The following is a 13713-nucleotide window of genomic DNA, read 5'->3' on the forward strand; positions in this document are numbered from 1 at the left end:
GAGAAGAAAAAAATTGCGTTTTTTATTTTATAAAAATTTATTATTATAATAAATAATCAATTTTAAAATTGATTATTTATTATAGTAATATTGAATATAATTTAACTTAGAATTAATTATCAGTTGTTTGTTTCAAATTCTCTCGAGGCAATGTAAATATTAATTTTGTTATTACCTTTAAAAATTACTCTTATTTTGATTTATCATTTTTCCTGATTGAAGACCAATGATTTAGAACACACTTCACACATAAAATTTGAAAAGGTTCGTATTATGTACGGATTTTATACTCTACGTATATACTTGCGTCATTTTTCTCTTGCGAAAATGTTGTATAATTGTATGTAATAGATATAAATCAATTTTTATTGTTAAAAATTCTAATGTAAATATTATAATGAAGTCAATTCGTGGATGAATAAAAATAAATTTCGAATATTAATGAGATATTACAACCTCTCTGACATCGACTTTTAATTTTTAAAAATTAAAAATTAAGCAAGTTGTATACTCTTATGCAAATTAAATGAAATGTTTAGTCAACGTTGTATTCATTCATTGAATTTTATACTAAGAAAACTAATCAAATATTTTATCACCGATATCGGATGATAAAAACAGAGATTTTTGTGTTATATAGAGAATACAAAAATTAAACTAGTACTATTTTAAGAATAAGATTCTAATAAAATTAAGACACATAGAATTTGAACATGTTAAATTCTAACAGTTTCTTATTGCATTCGAGAACATTGTATCAAAGATACAAGTCGGAGACTCGTTGAACGAGATAATTAAAGATATGTTAGAGAAAAAATGAATAAGTTAAAGAAGAACGATTATAAAAAATAAGTAAATTATAAATAATACTATTGTAAGATGATTGACACATGCTTTTGAATAAATATTATTGTGATTTGCGTTCGTCCTTTATTCGGCACTTTGAGCGACATTATTCATTACAGCAATTATTATCCTAGTCACTGCGATCATGACAAATACTGTGATAACATTAGAGACTATTATTAATGCGATTGACTTATTTAATATGAAAATTATCTAAAACAAATATCAAATGAAATTCCGAAAACTTCGATCTTCATGAGATTTAGTAAAAATATTAATCTTTTATCTTAAACGACTATTCATGAAAAAATTTTTAGTGCAAATGTTATAATCGGATTCACGTTGATTGAGATAAATGTTTCAATCGGTAGCACTTCACACATTTTTTATCTTTTTATATGAAACGTTTATATTTAGATGTTATATTGACATTTTTATTTGAGTTAAAGCTCCTGTCTCATTGGAACTATCTTAGATTATGACGTTTGAGATATTTTTACCTAATTTCATCGAAATCGAAAAATTTTTCTGGAATTTTATTGCAAATATCGGACATTAATGCTTTTTTTTTCTCTCGATCTTTTTTAATGCTGAACTCTTATATCAAGGCGAGCTTAAGTGACTAACTTATTATACATTAGCTGATCGTATCCGCCAAAAAGATTCAAGGAGTTGATCGTGCAGCGATAAATCTTTGTTAGCTTTTTCAAATCCCACATCTATTTGAATTATACTTTCATGCCAAAAAAATCTTATAAATTTTTAGCGAGTCTTTCAAAAAAATTTATCTTTCAGAAAAAAATCAATCAATTTTTGATAATTCAGAAAAAATTATATTCAATATCAACAGTTTAAAATTTTGATTAGTTCATAAATGGATCGACTGTTACTATTTTTGTTATCGCGAATGGCTTTAAATGTAAATTTTTCTAAACATTAATGTTTATGTACCTTAAAATTAAAGAAATTATTTCTTTAATTTTATTTCAATTTTTTCAATTATTTCAATTTTTTCGCATTAGATCCTCCTCAAGGCATATCGGCGCGGTCAAGCCAATGGCATTCTCTTTATCTTACGCTTTGGCACATAATTCACGTTGTTCAATATATTGATTACGTAATTTATCCGAAGATTGAATACACTTGTTATATACTACTTATTAACAACTAGTATATCATAATATATATATATATATATAGGTATAAACGCATACATTACAAGGGATATTTCTTACAAAAGCTTCGATGGTCGCATACGCACACGCTCGAGAAAATGCAAGTCTTCAGAGAAAATAGATATATAATATACAGGTGGATATATAAATACCACGATAATTACATATACAAACATGAAGAATTATGGAAATGATAAATGGAATCTAAGTAGTAAAATGATATCAAAAGATGATATAGTAATTTCTAGTGGCGTTTATTACATTATACGTTACCATGTCGTCTTTTAACTTTACTTGAGAAGTTTAAATATTACGCGATAATAGAAGAAAAAATTTAAGAGAACAAATTTTCAATGAAGTGATATAAGATATTTTACTTTGCATTACACTAAAATTAATGTTCTATTAATATTCTATTTAATTAAATTAATATTCTATTAATATTTATGTTCGGACTAGAATTAAATGTTCTTGTAAGTGATGGAATAATATAAAATAAGAAGTACACGTATCGTGCGATCATCGAATCATGAATTATTCTACCTTAAAAAGTTAAGTACTATGCTATGAAGTACTTTCTTTCAGTTCTTCACGAGTCGATTAAGTCTCGAATGCTCGTCTTCTTAAATTTAATAATACTGATGCAGGTATTCGATGTTCTCTCCGCTATTTTACATCGTGCGCGTTTTACAAAAGTGTGTAGAGAATCTAAAGATGGAATTCGAGTATGAAGTCTCACTCATTTTAAGTAGCTACGATTCGTCCCTAAAATTTAATGCTTATTTACAATGGAAAAGTGTAAAATTAACGATTGTATGAGAACAACATTTAAAAATGATATTGAAACGTGTTATTTTCCACATGTTTTTGCATTATTTTCATTAATTGAATACCCGTGAAAAAAATGTTATATATATATGGACATATTTTATATAATTATATATGTATAATTGTATATAAAATTTGTCAATTTTATATATAATTATATATAATTTTATATAATTATATTTAATTATAAATGAAACATTTTTTCCCGATAAATATTAACTAAACTGCAACTATATGTATGTACTGGAGATTTTGCTATTATTCGACTGTTTCATCTACAATAATCTATCTTTTAAATTAATAACGATAAGGAAATAACATAACGATAAGTAAATATTCACATCGCGCATAAATTTATATAGTATCATATTTTCCAACGAGCAAGTTGAAGAAGATATTTTTGTTATCTATGAAGTTCCTTGCGCAATATAAAAGTGTCCCGCTATTTATATCTGATGATTATCTCTATCATTTGTATTCACTCCTACTACATATATAATTATATATATTATTGAGCTTGAGGAAAACGTTCCTCACTAATGTAACGTGGATTAATCGCAAGAGAGTAATCCCTATTTGTAACTATACTTGTACAATATTATATAATTGTGTGTTGTGCTATATAATTACTACGGAGCTAGGATATACCGCATCGGTGGAAAAATATCGTACTTTCTTGTTGGCATATCATAAATTTGCATGTTACACTCTTTGGACGTTCCGTTGTTAGCAACGATGTAAGCTCTGCCGATTGTGACACAGTTTGCAACGTTGTTTCTCTCACGATCACATTTATCGGGTCTCATATCTCTTCTTTCTTCCTCTAAAACTAAACTAAAGAGGAATAGTAAATGCATTCATTTCCGGTTATCATTCGGTGTTATCGCATGATCATTTTAGCATGATGCCGAGCTATGTAATGTCAGAGGCAAGAGAAAGTATACTTTCTATGGATTCAAAAGACATGAATACATTGAAATGTGTTCAGTTATGTTAACAGAGAATATAAAATGTTTCAATTCATCAAAAATAATTTATTAAAGCAATATATATAAAGACTATGTACGGTTATATTATATATGTACGTTAGAATTATTTTGCTAATTATTCAGCTGTTGGTTGTAAGACACTCGTGCTGTCATTATTTTACAGAATGCTTCAAATTTTATGATTGTTTATATCTTTAATCAAAGAGATTTTTTAACCAATTTCTATTGATTTTTGTACGCGGGGTTATATATTATAAGAGAATCATTCGAGTTTTCATCACTGTTCTCTCGTCTTCGACATTATAAAATTTGTTAAGATATTCTAATACAAGTGTTGCATGTCTATCCTCAAGTTATTATTATTTAATGACTATTAATTAACTGGGTCATATTAAAAATCTAAAATTGTATAAATGTTGCATCAAAATCCTTCTAAATTGTGTATACCTACATATATACATCAAGTGTGTGTGTGTGTGTGTGTGTGTGTGTGTGTGTGTGTGTGTGTGTGTGTGTGTGTGTGCGTATTTTTACAAAAAATTATAATATTTAATACTTATTATACGAATCACTCAGGCCTCTTGGTTTCTCAATGAAACAAGAGATTGCCTGCCGTTGATTTCATCTTATTTTAAATTCAAGTGGAATGTTGTGAAATAGGACACCTGCGATTTACAAAAGTTGATTACATTACCTACAAATTATTGGTTCCACATATAGTTGTCAGTCTGAAGTTGGTAAGTGGATCTTATGACTATCCTAAACGCTATTTCTAATTTTACATTTTATATATAGTATACAAATGTCTAATTGTTTAAGTATTTTTGACACAGTTTAAAATAGTATAACAAGAAATTACTTGTTTGTAAGAAAGAAACGAGTTTAGTACTACGCTTCCGTATACATAAAAAAATATAACAAACATCACAAGACACGCTCGACAAATAACAAGATAAACATACGTACTGCGACACACAACATACTATACAAATATAATAGAACCTAAATAAATTAAAACAAATTAAAGAAAATTTATTTTCAACAATATTAAATTACATCAATTAAAGTTTTAATAATTGTGTAATTCTACTCAATTACGACAAAAAAATGTCACACATCTTTTTATCCAAAAGTTATTCAGAAGAAACGAATGAATGAAGGATATATAAATATACACGCGTTTATATCAAGAAATACTTTAATACATTTCTACTTCTAAAATCGATTGGCTTTATATCTGGATATTGTCATATTAATTCTGATATTACTTCTAACATCAATTCTAACTTGCTTTTATGAAGTAACTTTCATAAAATATTTTTTTCAGCCACTTGGTTCTTCATAAGTAATCTCTATAAATGTTATTCGAATTATTGAAATGAAAATGGAATGGAATACGATAACATAACAGTAACGGAGATAATAACACGCAAATTATCACAAATATATAAGTGTGTAATTCACGTAGTTTCTAGTTCGTAATACAAAACGTTCAGTATAAATTCTATTAACTAACGAGCCAGTACATACATTTCGATTGAGAAACTTCAATCTCTCAATATACACATATATATCTCTCTCTTTTCCATACATATGTAAATTTGTGACAGTTCTAGATAGAATCCATCGTACAACAAACAGAATTATAGGATTGAGTACACCAAGAGAATGATGGGGCGGGTCTTATGATTGTCCTTATTGTTTCTCCAAGTATGCCTTAGAACAGGGACGTAACAGTGGAATAGCTGATGCAAGAGATTTGTTTTGTACAACAAACATAATGTCACAAATGAAGTTATACTCAGTATTTTTAACTCGCATTGAGAAAAATAGTCTGATTGGATTAAACAGTAATTCTGTTGGAAAATGGACGAATCAGAATTTTCTGATTATATCTATTAGAATTCTAGTTGAGATAACTAGAATTCTGATTAATATAATTATTCTGGTAAAAATAAGAATTCTAGTAGATTTTACCAAAAATGTTGTATCAACCAGAATTCCAATTATCTTTCAACTAGAATTCTAATAAATTTAACCAGAAATTTCTGATTCGTTCATTTTCAATCAAAAATTTTTTTCAGCGAGAGTAATCAATAAATTTATTTTTTTTTTTACGTAAACGGTCACCTGGATGTTTTTACATGCTAATTAAAATTACTATTAACAATATATTGTATATTATTATAACTATTTATTGATATTTTAGAATATATTTATTCATAATTTTCTGAAAAAAATTAAGTAGATACTTAACAAATGTTAAGTAGTCTGTTATGTCAGTAAAAAATAAAAATTCTAAAAAATAAAAAGTTCTAAAAAGTAAAAATTGATATAAAGTATTGCAGATTTTCAATGGAATTTTATATTTAAAAAGATTGTAAAGAGTAAAGATATAAAAATACTCCAGGTGACTATTTCTGGATTAATGAAAGTAGCCATCGTTGTTCTTCCTATCCCATCTTCAGGAAAAAATTGTTCAATGCCCATTTTATACAAAACCTCATGCTTTTAATTTTATTCTCTACCTCCCATCTAAAAAAAGATATATAAATTGATGAATGGAAAACTACGGAACGATATTTTGCATCAGCTGAACGTGTCAATTTCGACTTCATAAAGTCTATATATATCGTTTTCGGTTCTGGAGATCCTATTAGTTACGGAACTCCGTTTTAGAATCTGCTGACGGCTTCGTCATCGGTAACGAAATAATTAGAACTTTTCGCAGCAGAACTGTACATGCTGAAGGTGGGACTGACAATCAGGCTGCTCGTATTGCTGAGCTCCGTTTCATTCGTCATCGACGAGTGCCTGCCGATTGTTGCCAAGCGTTTGTCTTTCCTTGCTAATGTCATACGGCAATCATCCGGCCTTAGTGGCATCGATGGATAATTCGGTTGCCTGGCCAGCGTTGTCAATGTCACTCGGTCGCCTGTGTCATTGAAACTGCGCAAACGTTTGAGAAACATAACCAGAGAGAGTGTTCAATAATCGGATCTTTTACAGCGAATATTAAACTCTCTCTTAAGAGAGAGAATTCATTATAAGATATTATTTTCAACAGCACTCCATTATATCTGTTATAAATTTTCATTTCATCTTACATTGTATATACATAATTTTCATACAATATATTGTAATATGTTACTCTTTTTGATTTATTGATATATATAAAATCGAATTTAATTGAATTTGAAAGAAATTCACAAATCTTACGAAATAGATTTCACTAAAGTGAAAAGAAAAAAATGTTCAGAGGATAATATTTTCATTGTCGTACATAATTATTATTCTGTGATTTGTTGTAAGCAAAGTTAAATTAAAAAATATATTTTGTAAAGTTTATAAGTTTAAGAATGAAAGATTTTGAAATGTTTATATCTAATTTTTAATAATGTATAATTTTTTTATTACTTGTAACATTAAGATACGTAAATTTTTGTAAAATATTGTATGTCAAGAATAAAAGATTCTGAAATCTTTTTATCTAATTTGCATTTCTCGCATTTTTTCCTTATAGATACCTGTGATGTCGCACGATGCCTCTCTTTATCTTGCAATGATCAGGTCCGCTCTGTCCTTCAGCCGCAGTTCCATGGGTTTTGCATGCCTCTACCCCCATCGATGGCACGGGGGATAGAGAACCTGGTCCATACGAACTGCTGCTCTGTCTTCTGTCCAGAATGTTGACTAGTTCCACCGACGGTGTCGGTGAGAATGTGCTCTGAGGACACGCGGCACAAAATGTCGTCTCATGGGAGCTATGTATGGGAAGCTATGGGAAATCTACTTCAATACATACTCCAACAGCCAACGCCAAGATTGCGAGATCGCACAGGATCTCTCTGAGGACCCTCATACTGCGAGGATCCTCCGGATCTTCACTATTTTTATTGATGAGCAATTGCGCTACTAACAAGTAACCAAACATATGCATAAAAATAATATATGCGTAAAATTCAATTAAGCAATCCAGACAAGCAAATAATGATTTTTTTATATTTTCTGCCAAATGATAATAAAATGTTTCAAAATGTAGAGGAAAGGAAATGATTATGGAACAGATAGGGGCTGAAATACCATGATATCTTGTATTATAATTACAGTTTGCGATGCATTCTAAGGATGACCATTAAAATTATTTATTACTGTTAGTTTGTTTAAACGTTAACATAACATAACATTGGTCATTAGTGTTTACTGCATAAGAGCTGCATTTCAGTTTAGCGTTTTATCCAAAGAATCTTTGCTTATATTGATATTCTCTACTTATATTGATATTCTATGATTAACAAACTTTATAGAAAAAGTAGTTATTTCAATAAAACAAAGTAGTATTCCAATCCCTTCCTTCCTTCTACATTGCATTTGCTAATAAATTCTTTATTTTAACGAAAACCTGCAATATACGGAGAAAAACAATAAATTAACAAAAATGTATTCATCAGCGTATTAAAATTAAAGGGTCAGCGTATTAAAATTAAAATCAAGGGGAGAAGCTACGGATGGGAAATACTAGGAAATATTCGAGACTTCGCGAGGTATCCTCTCTAAGGACTTCCCCGGGATCTCGTCATCTTTATTACGAACAATCGTATCGCTGATAAATAAAAAAATATACACATAAGTAAAACCAGTATATAGAATTTAATAAACTAACTCATACAAATAACTGAAGATACAAAATAAAATGCGCGCAAAAATGAAATGATGGCCCGACTTGTCCCGGGCTTTATAAAGACGACGATATGTCGAGGTCGTCATCCCTCACCTGCAGCGACGGTCTCCGTAACGTGCCACCCTCCATACCGACGAGCTTTACGCCCTTCACGCTCTTCCTAGGACCTACGCTGGCGGGTGGATTCTCTTGAGCGTTTAAATTGTATTCCATGTTGCTTCTCTCGATGATGCTCATCCTGTCGTTGTTCCGTGGCTTCTCATTGCTGGGCCCGAGCTCGCAGCCCACTTTGGCGTAAGAAGGAGCACAAGGAGTGATCGGAGTCGCCGGAATACCGATCGACCGGGTGGGCGAGAGTATTCCGCCCTGAGGACCAAGAGGACTCCGCAGATTCCTCACTGCAAGAATCTGTTCTCTGCATGCATCGTTCTGTATCGGCGTGTACACTGGGCTCGCCATTGAGACGTGTCGTGCCGGCGTCGGCATCGCGCTACGCAGATTTTGTAGATTTTGGTTCGCTCGTTGCACAACCGACGTTCCGATGCTCTTTGCCTTTGACAGCTCGGCAAGATCGTTATTGGTCATCGGGTTATCATCACCGCGATCAATTGCATCCTCGTGGCCGCAAGTTCTTTCGTCATCGTAAACGCATGTACCGACGCCATCACAGGAATCTATACCCGATGTTGATTTCTATAAAAGATCGGTGCGTTAATCAATCGACCTAGTACGCCTAACGAATGATATTCAATTTATAATTACCGAGGATGAATCCATGAGAGTGGCGCCGGAGCTGCTCTGCATGACGCCCGGCTCCTTGGACTTCTTGGGAGAATATATGTTCAATACGTCGCAACATTGTGGAAAGTATCCTTTGCCAAGTAAAGTTCTGGTGAGAAAACTAGTGAAGAGTTGAGTGAAGAGGGCTATCATCATGACGGCAGTGCGAAAGGGAAACTTCTGGGTGCGCGTTTTCTTATCGTAAAATGGATATTCGATCAATGGAAGTATGCCAAGTCCTCTTTCACCACCTAAAAACATTTACGTGTTTAAGCTTAAATTTACTTATAAAATTCTAAATTTTTAGATGATATTTTAAACAGTTATATAAAAAGATTTTATTTTTCAATGCTTACAAGACATAAATCATAAAAATTTTTTTAATTTGCAAAAGAAACAATAAGGATGCTGCAAGTACTAAAAAGGTTTCCCAGTTTCTTTTAAACTAATGGAGTAATAAAAATCTGAAATATAGTTAAAATAAATAAAAGAAATTACCACATTTTGTATACGTTTGAATAACAGAACACAAAGAAAAGTCTTTAGATATCGTGTGATAATCTTATTTATATTGTTTGAGTAATTATTTAATAATTAGAAGTTGTCACTAACCACCGAGACGCAAGACGATAGCGATAAAATATCCCGCCAAACAACCGTAAGTATCCACCATAGTAGGCCAATGGATAACAGCTAATAGTTGCGGGAACAGAACAACATAGACGAGATCGGCGCACAAGTACCTTCGAACAAAAATGCGACATATTTTTATACATTGATTGTTATTATATTAAATCTATTCAATGAATGACAAGCTAATTAATTTCGCGAAGAAACGTGAAAAAATATAAAAAGGCTTGAGATAGAAATAAAAAGTTGATGTTAAGAAAAAAGTGAAGTCATTAACTGAAAAAAAGATACAGCTCATGTTTTCTATCAATTATTATTGAGGCTTAAAGAGAATTCTTTTTTAAATCCATCAATAATAATTGTCAGAACTTATAGGAGCGAACAAATGTCTTGTAAAAAAATAAAGAAGAATAGGTTTACTTACGAAAGATAATATACACTGCTGACCGTAAGAGCGACAAGAGTAGACAGTATGGAAACCGCGATTACGGCAATTCTTAAGACCCAATTTAGCTCACGTTCGGACGCCTGTAACGAAAGAGAAGCTTCAATGATGTTTGTTGGTGTCATCGATTAATCGACATAAGTTACGCTTACTTTTGGTCGTATCGTGAGTTTGTAAACATTCCTAGTAAACATAGAGCTACTGGCGAGTATACTGGAGTCTGCCGAGGACATTACTGCCGCCGAGATCGCACCGAGACCTTTAGCGAGATTGATACAATTGTAAAAAATAAAATCGAACAATCCTCTTATGACCGGAGAAATAATTTTAGGATATATGGTAAACCTACCAACAAAAGATACCCATTGAGGCGTGAGATATCGTAGGACCATCGGCATTGCGGCATTTCCGTCTTCTGTAGTAAACGTTCTGTTATAACCTGGTACCGAGGACCAATCGGTGGCACGAGCAACTACTCCAATTAAAGCTGATGGTACTGCGAGTATCAAGCAACCGAACATCGAGGCAATTGATAGAGTCGTTGCAACAGAAGTACTCTTAATACTTAGAATTCGTTGAAAATAACCCTGAAGAAGAAGATTGTTTAGTTCAAAGGGTGTTAATGATATTAAATGTTAATGATATTAATTTGTGTGTGATGCAATATTAAATTATTAAATAAAAAATAATTCAATGCTCGATTAGATAAATTAAAATAATCAGTTAAAGGACTCAGAGCACAAACAAGATATTCTTCGTTATTGTTATAAATTACTAAACATTATATTTAACTAAATACAGACGTTTCGATCTTCTATTCGGTCATTTTCAATATTATAAATATAGTCTACATTAAAACAATTACAATAACATATTAAAAATTCTAGAAAAGTCTAGTGCTTATAATATTAAAAACCTCAATGCAGCAATCCGAAAACCTTGTACATATTGTTATGCGCTGTAATTATTATCATCTTCGTTGGTAACACAAGTATTAATCGAAATCTTGCAACATTTTAATTTGTTTACATTCTCACTAGTTTAAATTATTATTTTATATAGCAATACATCATTACATTATCATGGACAATTTGTATATGTAAGCTTTTGAAAAGAGACCCAATAACCTTATATGATGATAAATTATAATTGTTAATTGTTACGTTATAATAAGATGGGATTCAGTCCTGAAATGATATCATAGATAGGTTTAAGACAAGATCCTAAAACTTCTTGCGGTCATATCAAGATTTTCGGATTGCACACGTTGCTGTTTCAGGATTGAGGTTTTTAATATTATAAGCGTTAGATTTTTCTAGAATTTTTAGTATGTTATTGTAATTGTTTTAATGTAGACTGTATTTGTAACATTGAAAATAATCGGATAGAAGATCGAAACGTCTATTTTGATTAGTTAAATATAATGTTTAGTAATTTATAATAATAGCGAAGAATATCTTGCTTGTGCTCTGAATCTTTTAACTGATTATTTTACTAAATTATTACTTCCTAACAAATAAATAAAATTAATAAAATTAATTCTTTAATAATCTTTTTAAAATGGCATATCTTTCGTAAAGGCATTGTAAGACTCTTAATATTTAGGATTTGTTAAAAGTCCCTTGTAAAAATTTAATACTAGTACTAGCCAATTAATCACATATTTTCGGTATTAAAAGTACTATTAATACAACAATATTTTAAAATAAATAATTAATTGGCCAGTACTAATATTAAATTTTTATAAGGAATAAAGCTTGAAGAAAAAGTAGAATGCCTAAAAACGTGTTAACAGTATAAACTTGCTGCGACATTAAATTATTATATATACGTTCCAACGAATAAGTAAAATAAATAACAAAGAAGATCAGTTCTTTAGTAATTTTCTTAAAACAACATGTTCTTTTTTATAATAGCATTATAAGATTTTAAGTACAATTCATTCTATTTCGAATTTATCAAATAATCTTGCAGATGATGATTTGAACTTTATTGTCATCCATCTGAAGAATCAAATTACCTGCCAAGGTATACCACCGAACACCAGCAACAGCATGCCGTCCACCCATTCGCCCATGTCCTCATTCTTCACGTGTCCCAGCCAATCCCTCAGAGTCAGATGATTTTCAAATGATACTGCAGGATGTACCATGGAGAACGGCGCAGCTATCACTAAACCCAGCAGAATGCACAGCAATTGGAGGGCGTCGGTGCACGCCACGGAATATAATCCGCCAAAGACTGTATATCTGAAAGTACACATCGCATTTCTTCTACTTTGCTCGTGTCTCACAAGTTATGTACAAAGGATATATGTTTCCAAAGTTCTAAGAATCACGCGAGCTATAAATCGATGGATAAAAGATACTCCTCAAAAATTTTTTTAAGAAGATTTAGAGAGAAAAATGGTTTCCGAGTTGTGATAAATTGTGTTCAAGTTAAATGGGAACTATATTGAAAAACCACAATGTATGTTTTCAATTTCAATTCGATTGTACATACAATTTCTAAAACTTTAGAAACAGCTTTCGTATATCGAGGGTATCGAACGTGACTGCTTCCGTTATCCTTACATGGCCGCCAAGAGCGCGGACGCGCAAACACTGATGTTCGGATCAACGCCTGCAACGACGGCGAGCGAGCTTCCTAGAGCTCTCAGAACGGCGCCGCACCAGAACAGATCACCACACAGCGCCGGAAGGAAGAGCAAGCCCCCGATGCCCGCGCCGTACCGTTCTTGAAAAGGATCCAGCATCGTCACATACTCGGCCTTCCTCATCGGACGCACGAAGAGCATAGCGCCTACAATATAAATTCATTGTTGGATACGACATTAATTAACATGAAAATCAATGATATAGAAGATATGAACAATTAAAGAGAGTTATTTTTATTAGTTTCGATTTGTTTGCGATTTCATTACTCAAGAACTCAAGGAATATAATATTAAGTCAAAAGAAGTCAAAATGACTTCATTATGATATCATGAAAGTCAAATGATGATTTTTTTTATTACACAATTTGACTATTTATTGATGTTAAGAATCAAAATAAAGTTATTTTGATTTTTTATTGATTTTTATGTGTTCCTTGGGTTCGTTATTAAAAGTAGAACCAGATTTATTTCTGCAATCATTAATTGCAACATTTTCGTATATATTAAATATTTCCGACGTACCGAAAATCAGACTAAGGCTGTATCCAATGGGTACTTGACACCAAGCTAAACCTCTCGTAAACATGGCCTCGGCGGTTCCATTAACGAAGGCTCCTCCAACCCATGTCGCTGCACACACATACACACACACACACACATATATATATATATATATATATATG

General features: G+C 31.4%; 1 protein-coding gene across 2 annotated transcripts in view; it reads right to left on the reverse strand.

Moving 5' to 3' along the window:
* Positions 1 to 6475: 6475 nt before the first annotated feature.
* LOC108685626 (high-affinity choline transporter 1-like) overlaps positions 6476 to 13713 on the reverse strand; it is a 17510-nt gene continuing 10272 nt past the window's right edge. The window contains exons 2-12 of one of the 2 annotated variants that reach the window (XM_018190503.1): positions 13553 to 13660; positions 12948 to 13176; positions 12395 to 12623; positions 10724 to 10961; positions 10527 to 10633; positions 10354 to 10457; positions 9912 to 10042; positions 9282 to 9550; positions 8613 to 9212; positions 7366 to 7565; positions 6476 to 6787 (exon numbers count right to left, since the gene is read on the reverse strand). In XM_018190503.1, the coding sequence (XP_018045992.1) occupies positions 6514 to 6787; positions 7366 to 7565; positions 8613 to 9212; positions 9282 to 9550; positions 9912 to 10042; positions 10354 to 10457; positions 10527 to 10633; positions 10724 to 10961; positions 12395 to 12623; positions 12948 to 13176; positions 13553 to 13660 (2489 nt within the window). In that variant the 3' untranslated portion in view covers positions 6476 to 6513. Of the gene's footprint in view, positions 6788 to 7365; positions 7566 to 8540; positions 9213 to 9281; positions 9551 to 9911; positions 10043 to 10353; positions 10458 to 10526; positions 10634 to 10723; positions 10962 to 12394; positions 12624 to 12947; positions 13177 to 13552; positions 13661 to 13713 lie in introns of those variants that run through there. The other variant, XM_018190502.1, reaches the window with a different exon arrangement.

Source organism: Atta colombica, unplaced genomic scaffold (genome assembly GCF_001594045.1).
Source record: "Atta colombica isolate Treedump-2 unplaced genomic scaffold, Acol1.0 scaffold155, whole genome shotgun sequence".
Taxonomy (NCBI): Eukaryota; Metazoa; Arthropoda; class Insecta; order Hymenoptera; family Formicidae; genus Atta; species Atta colombica.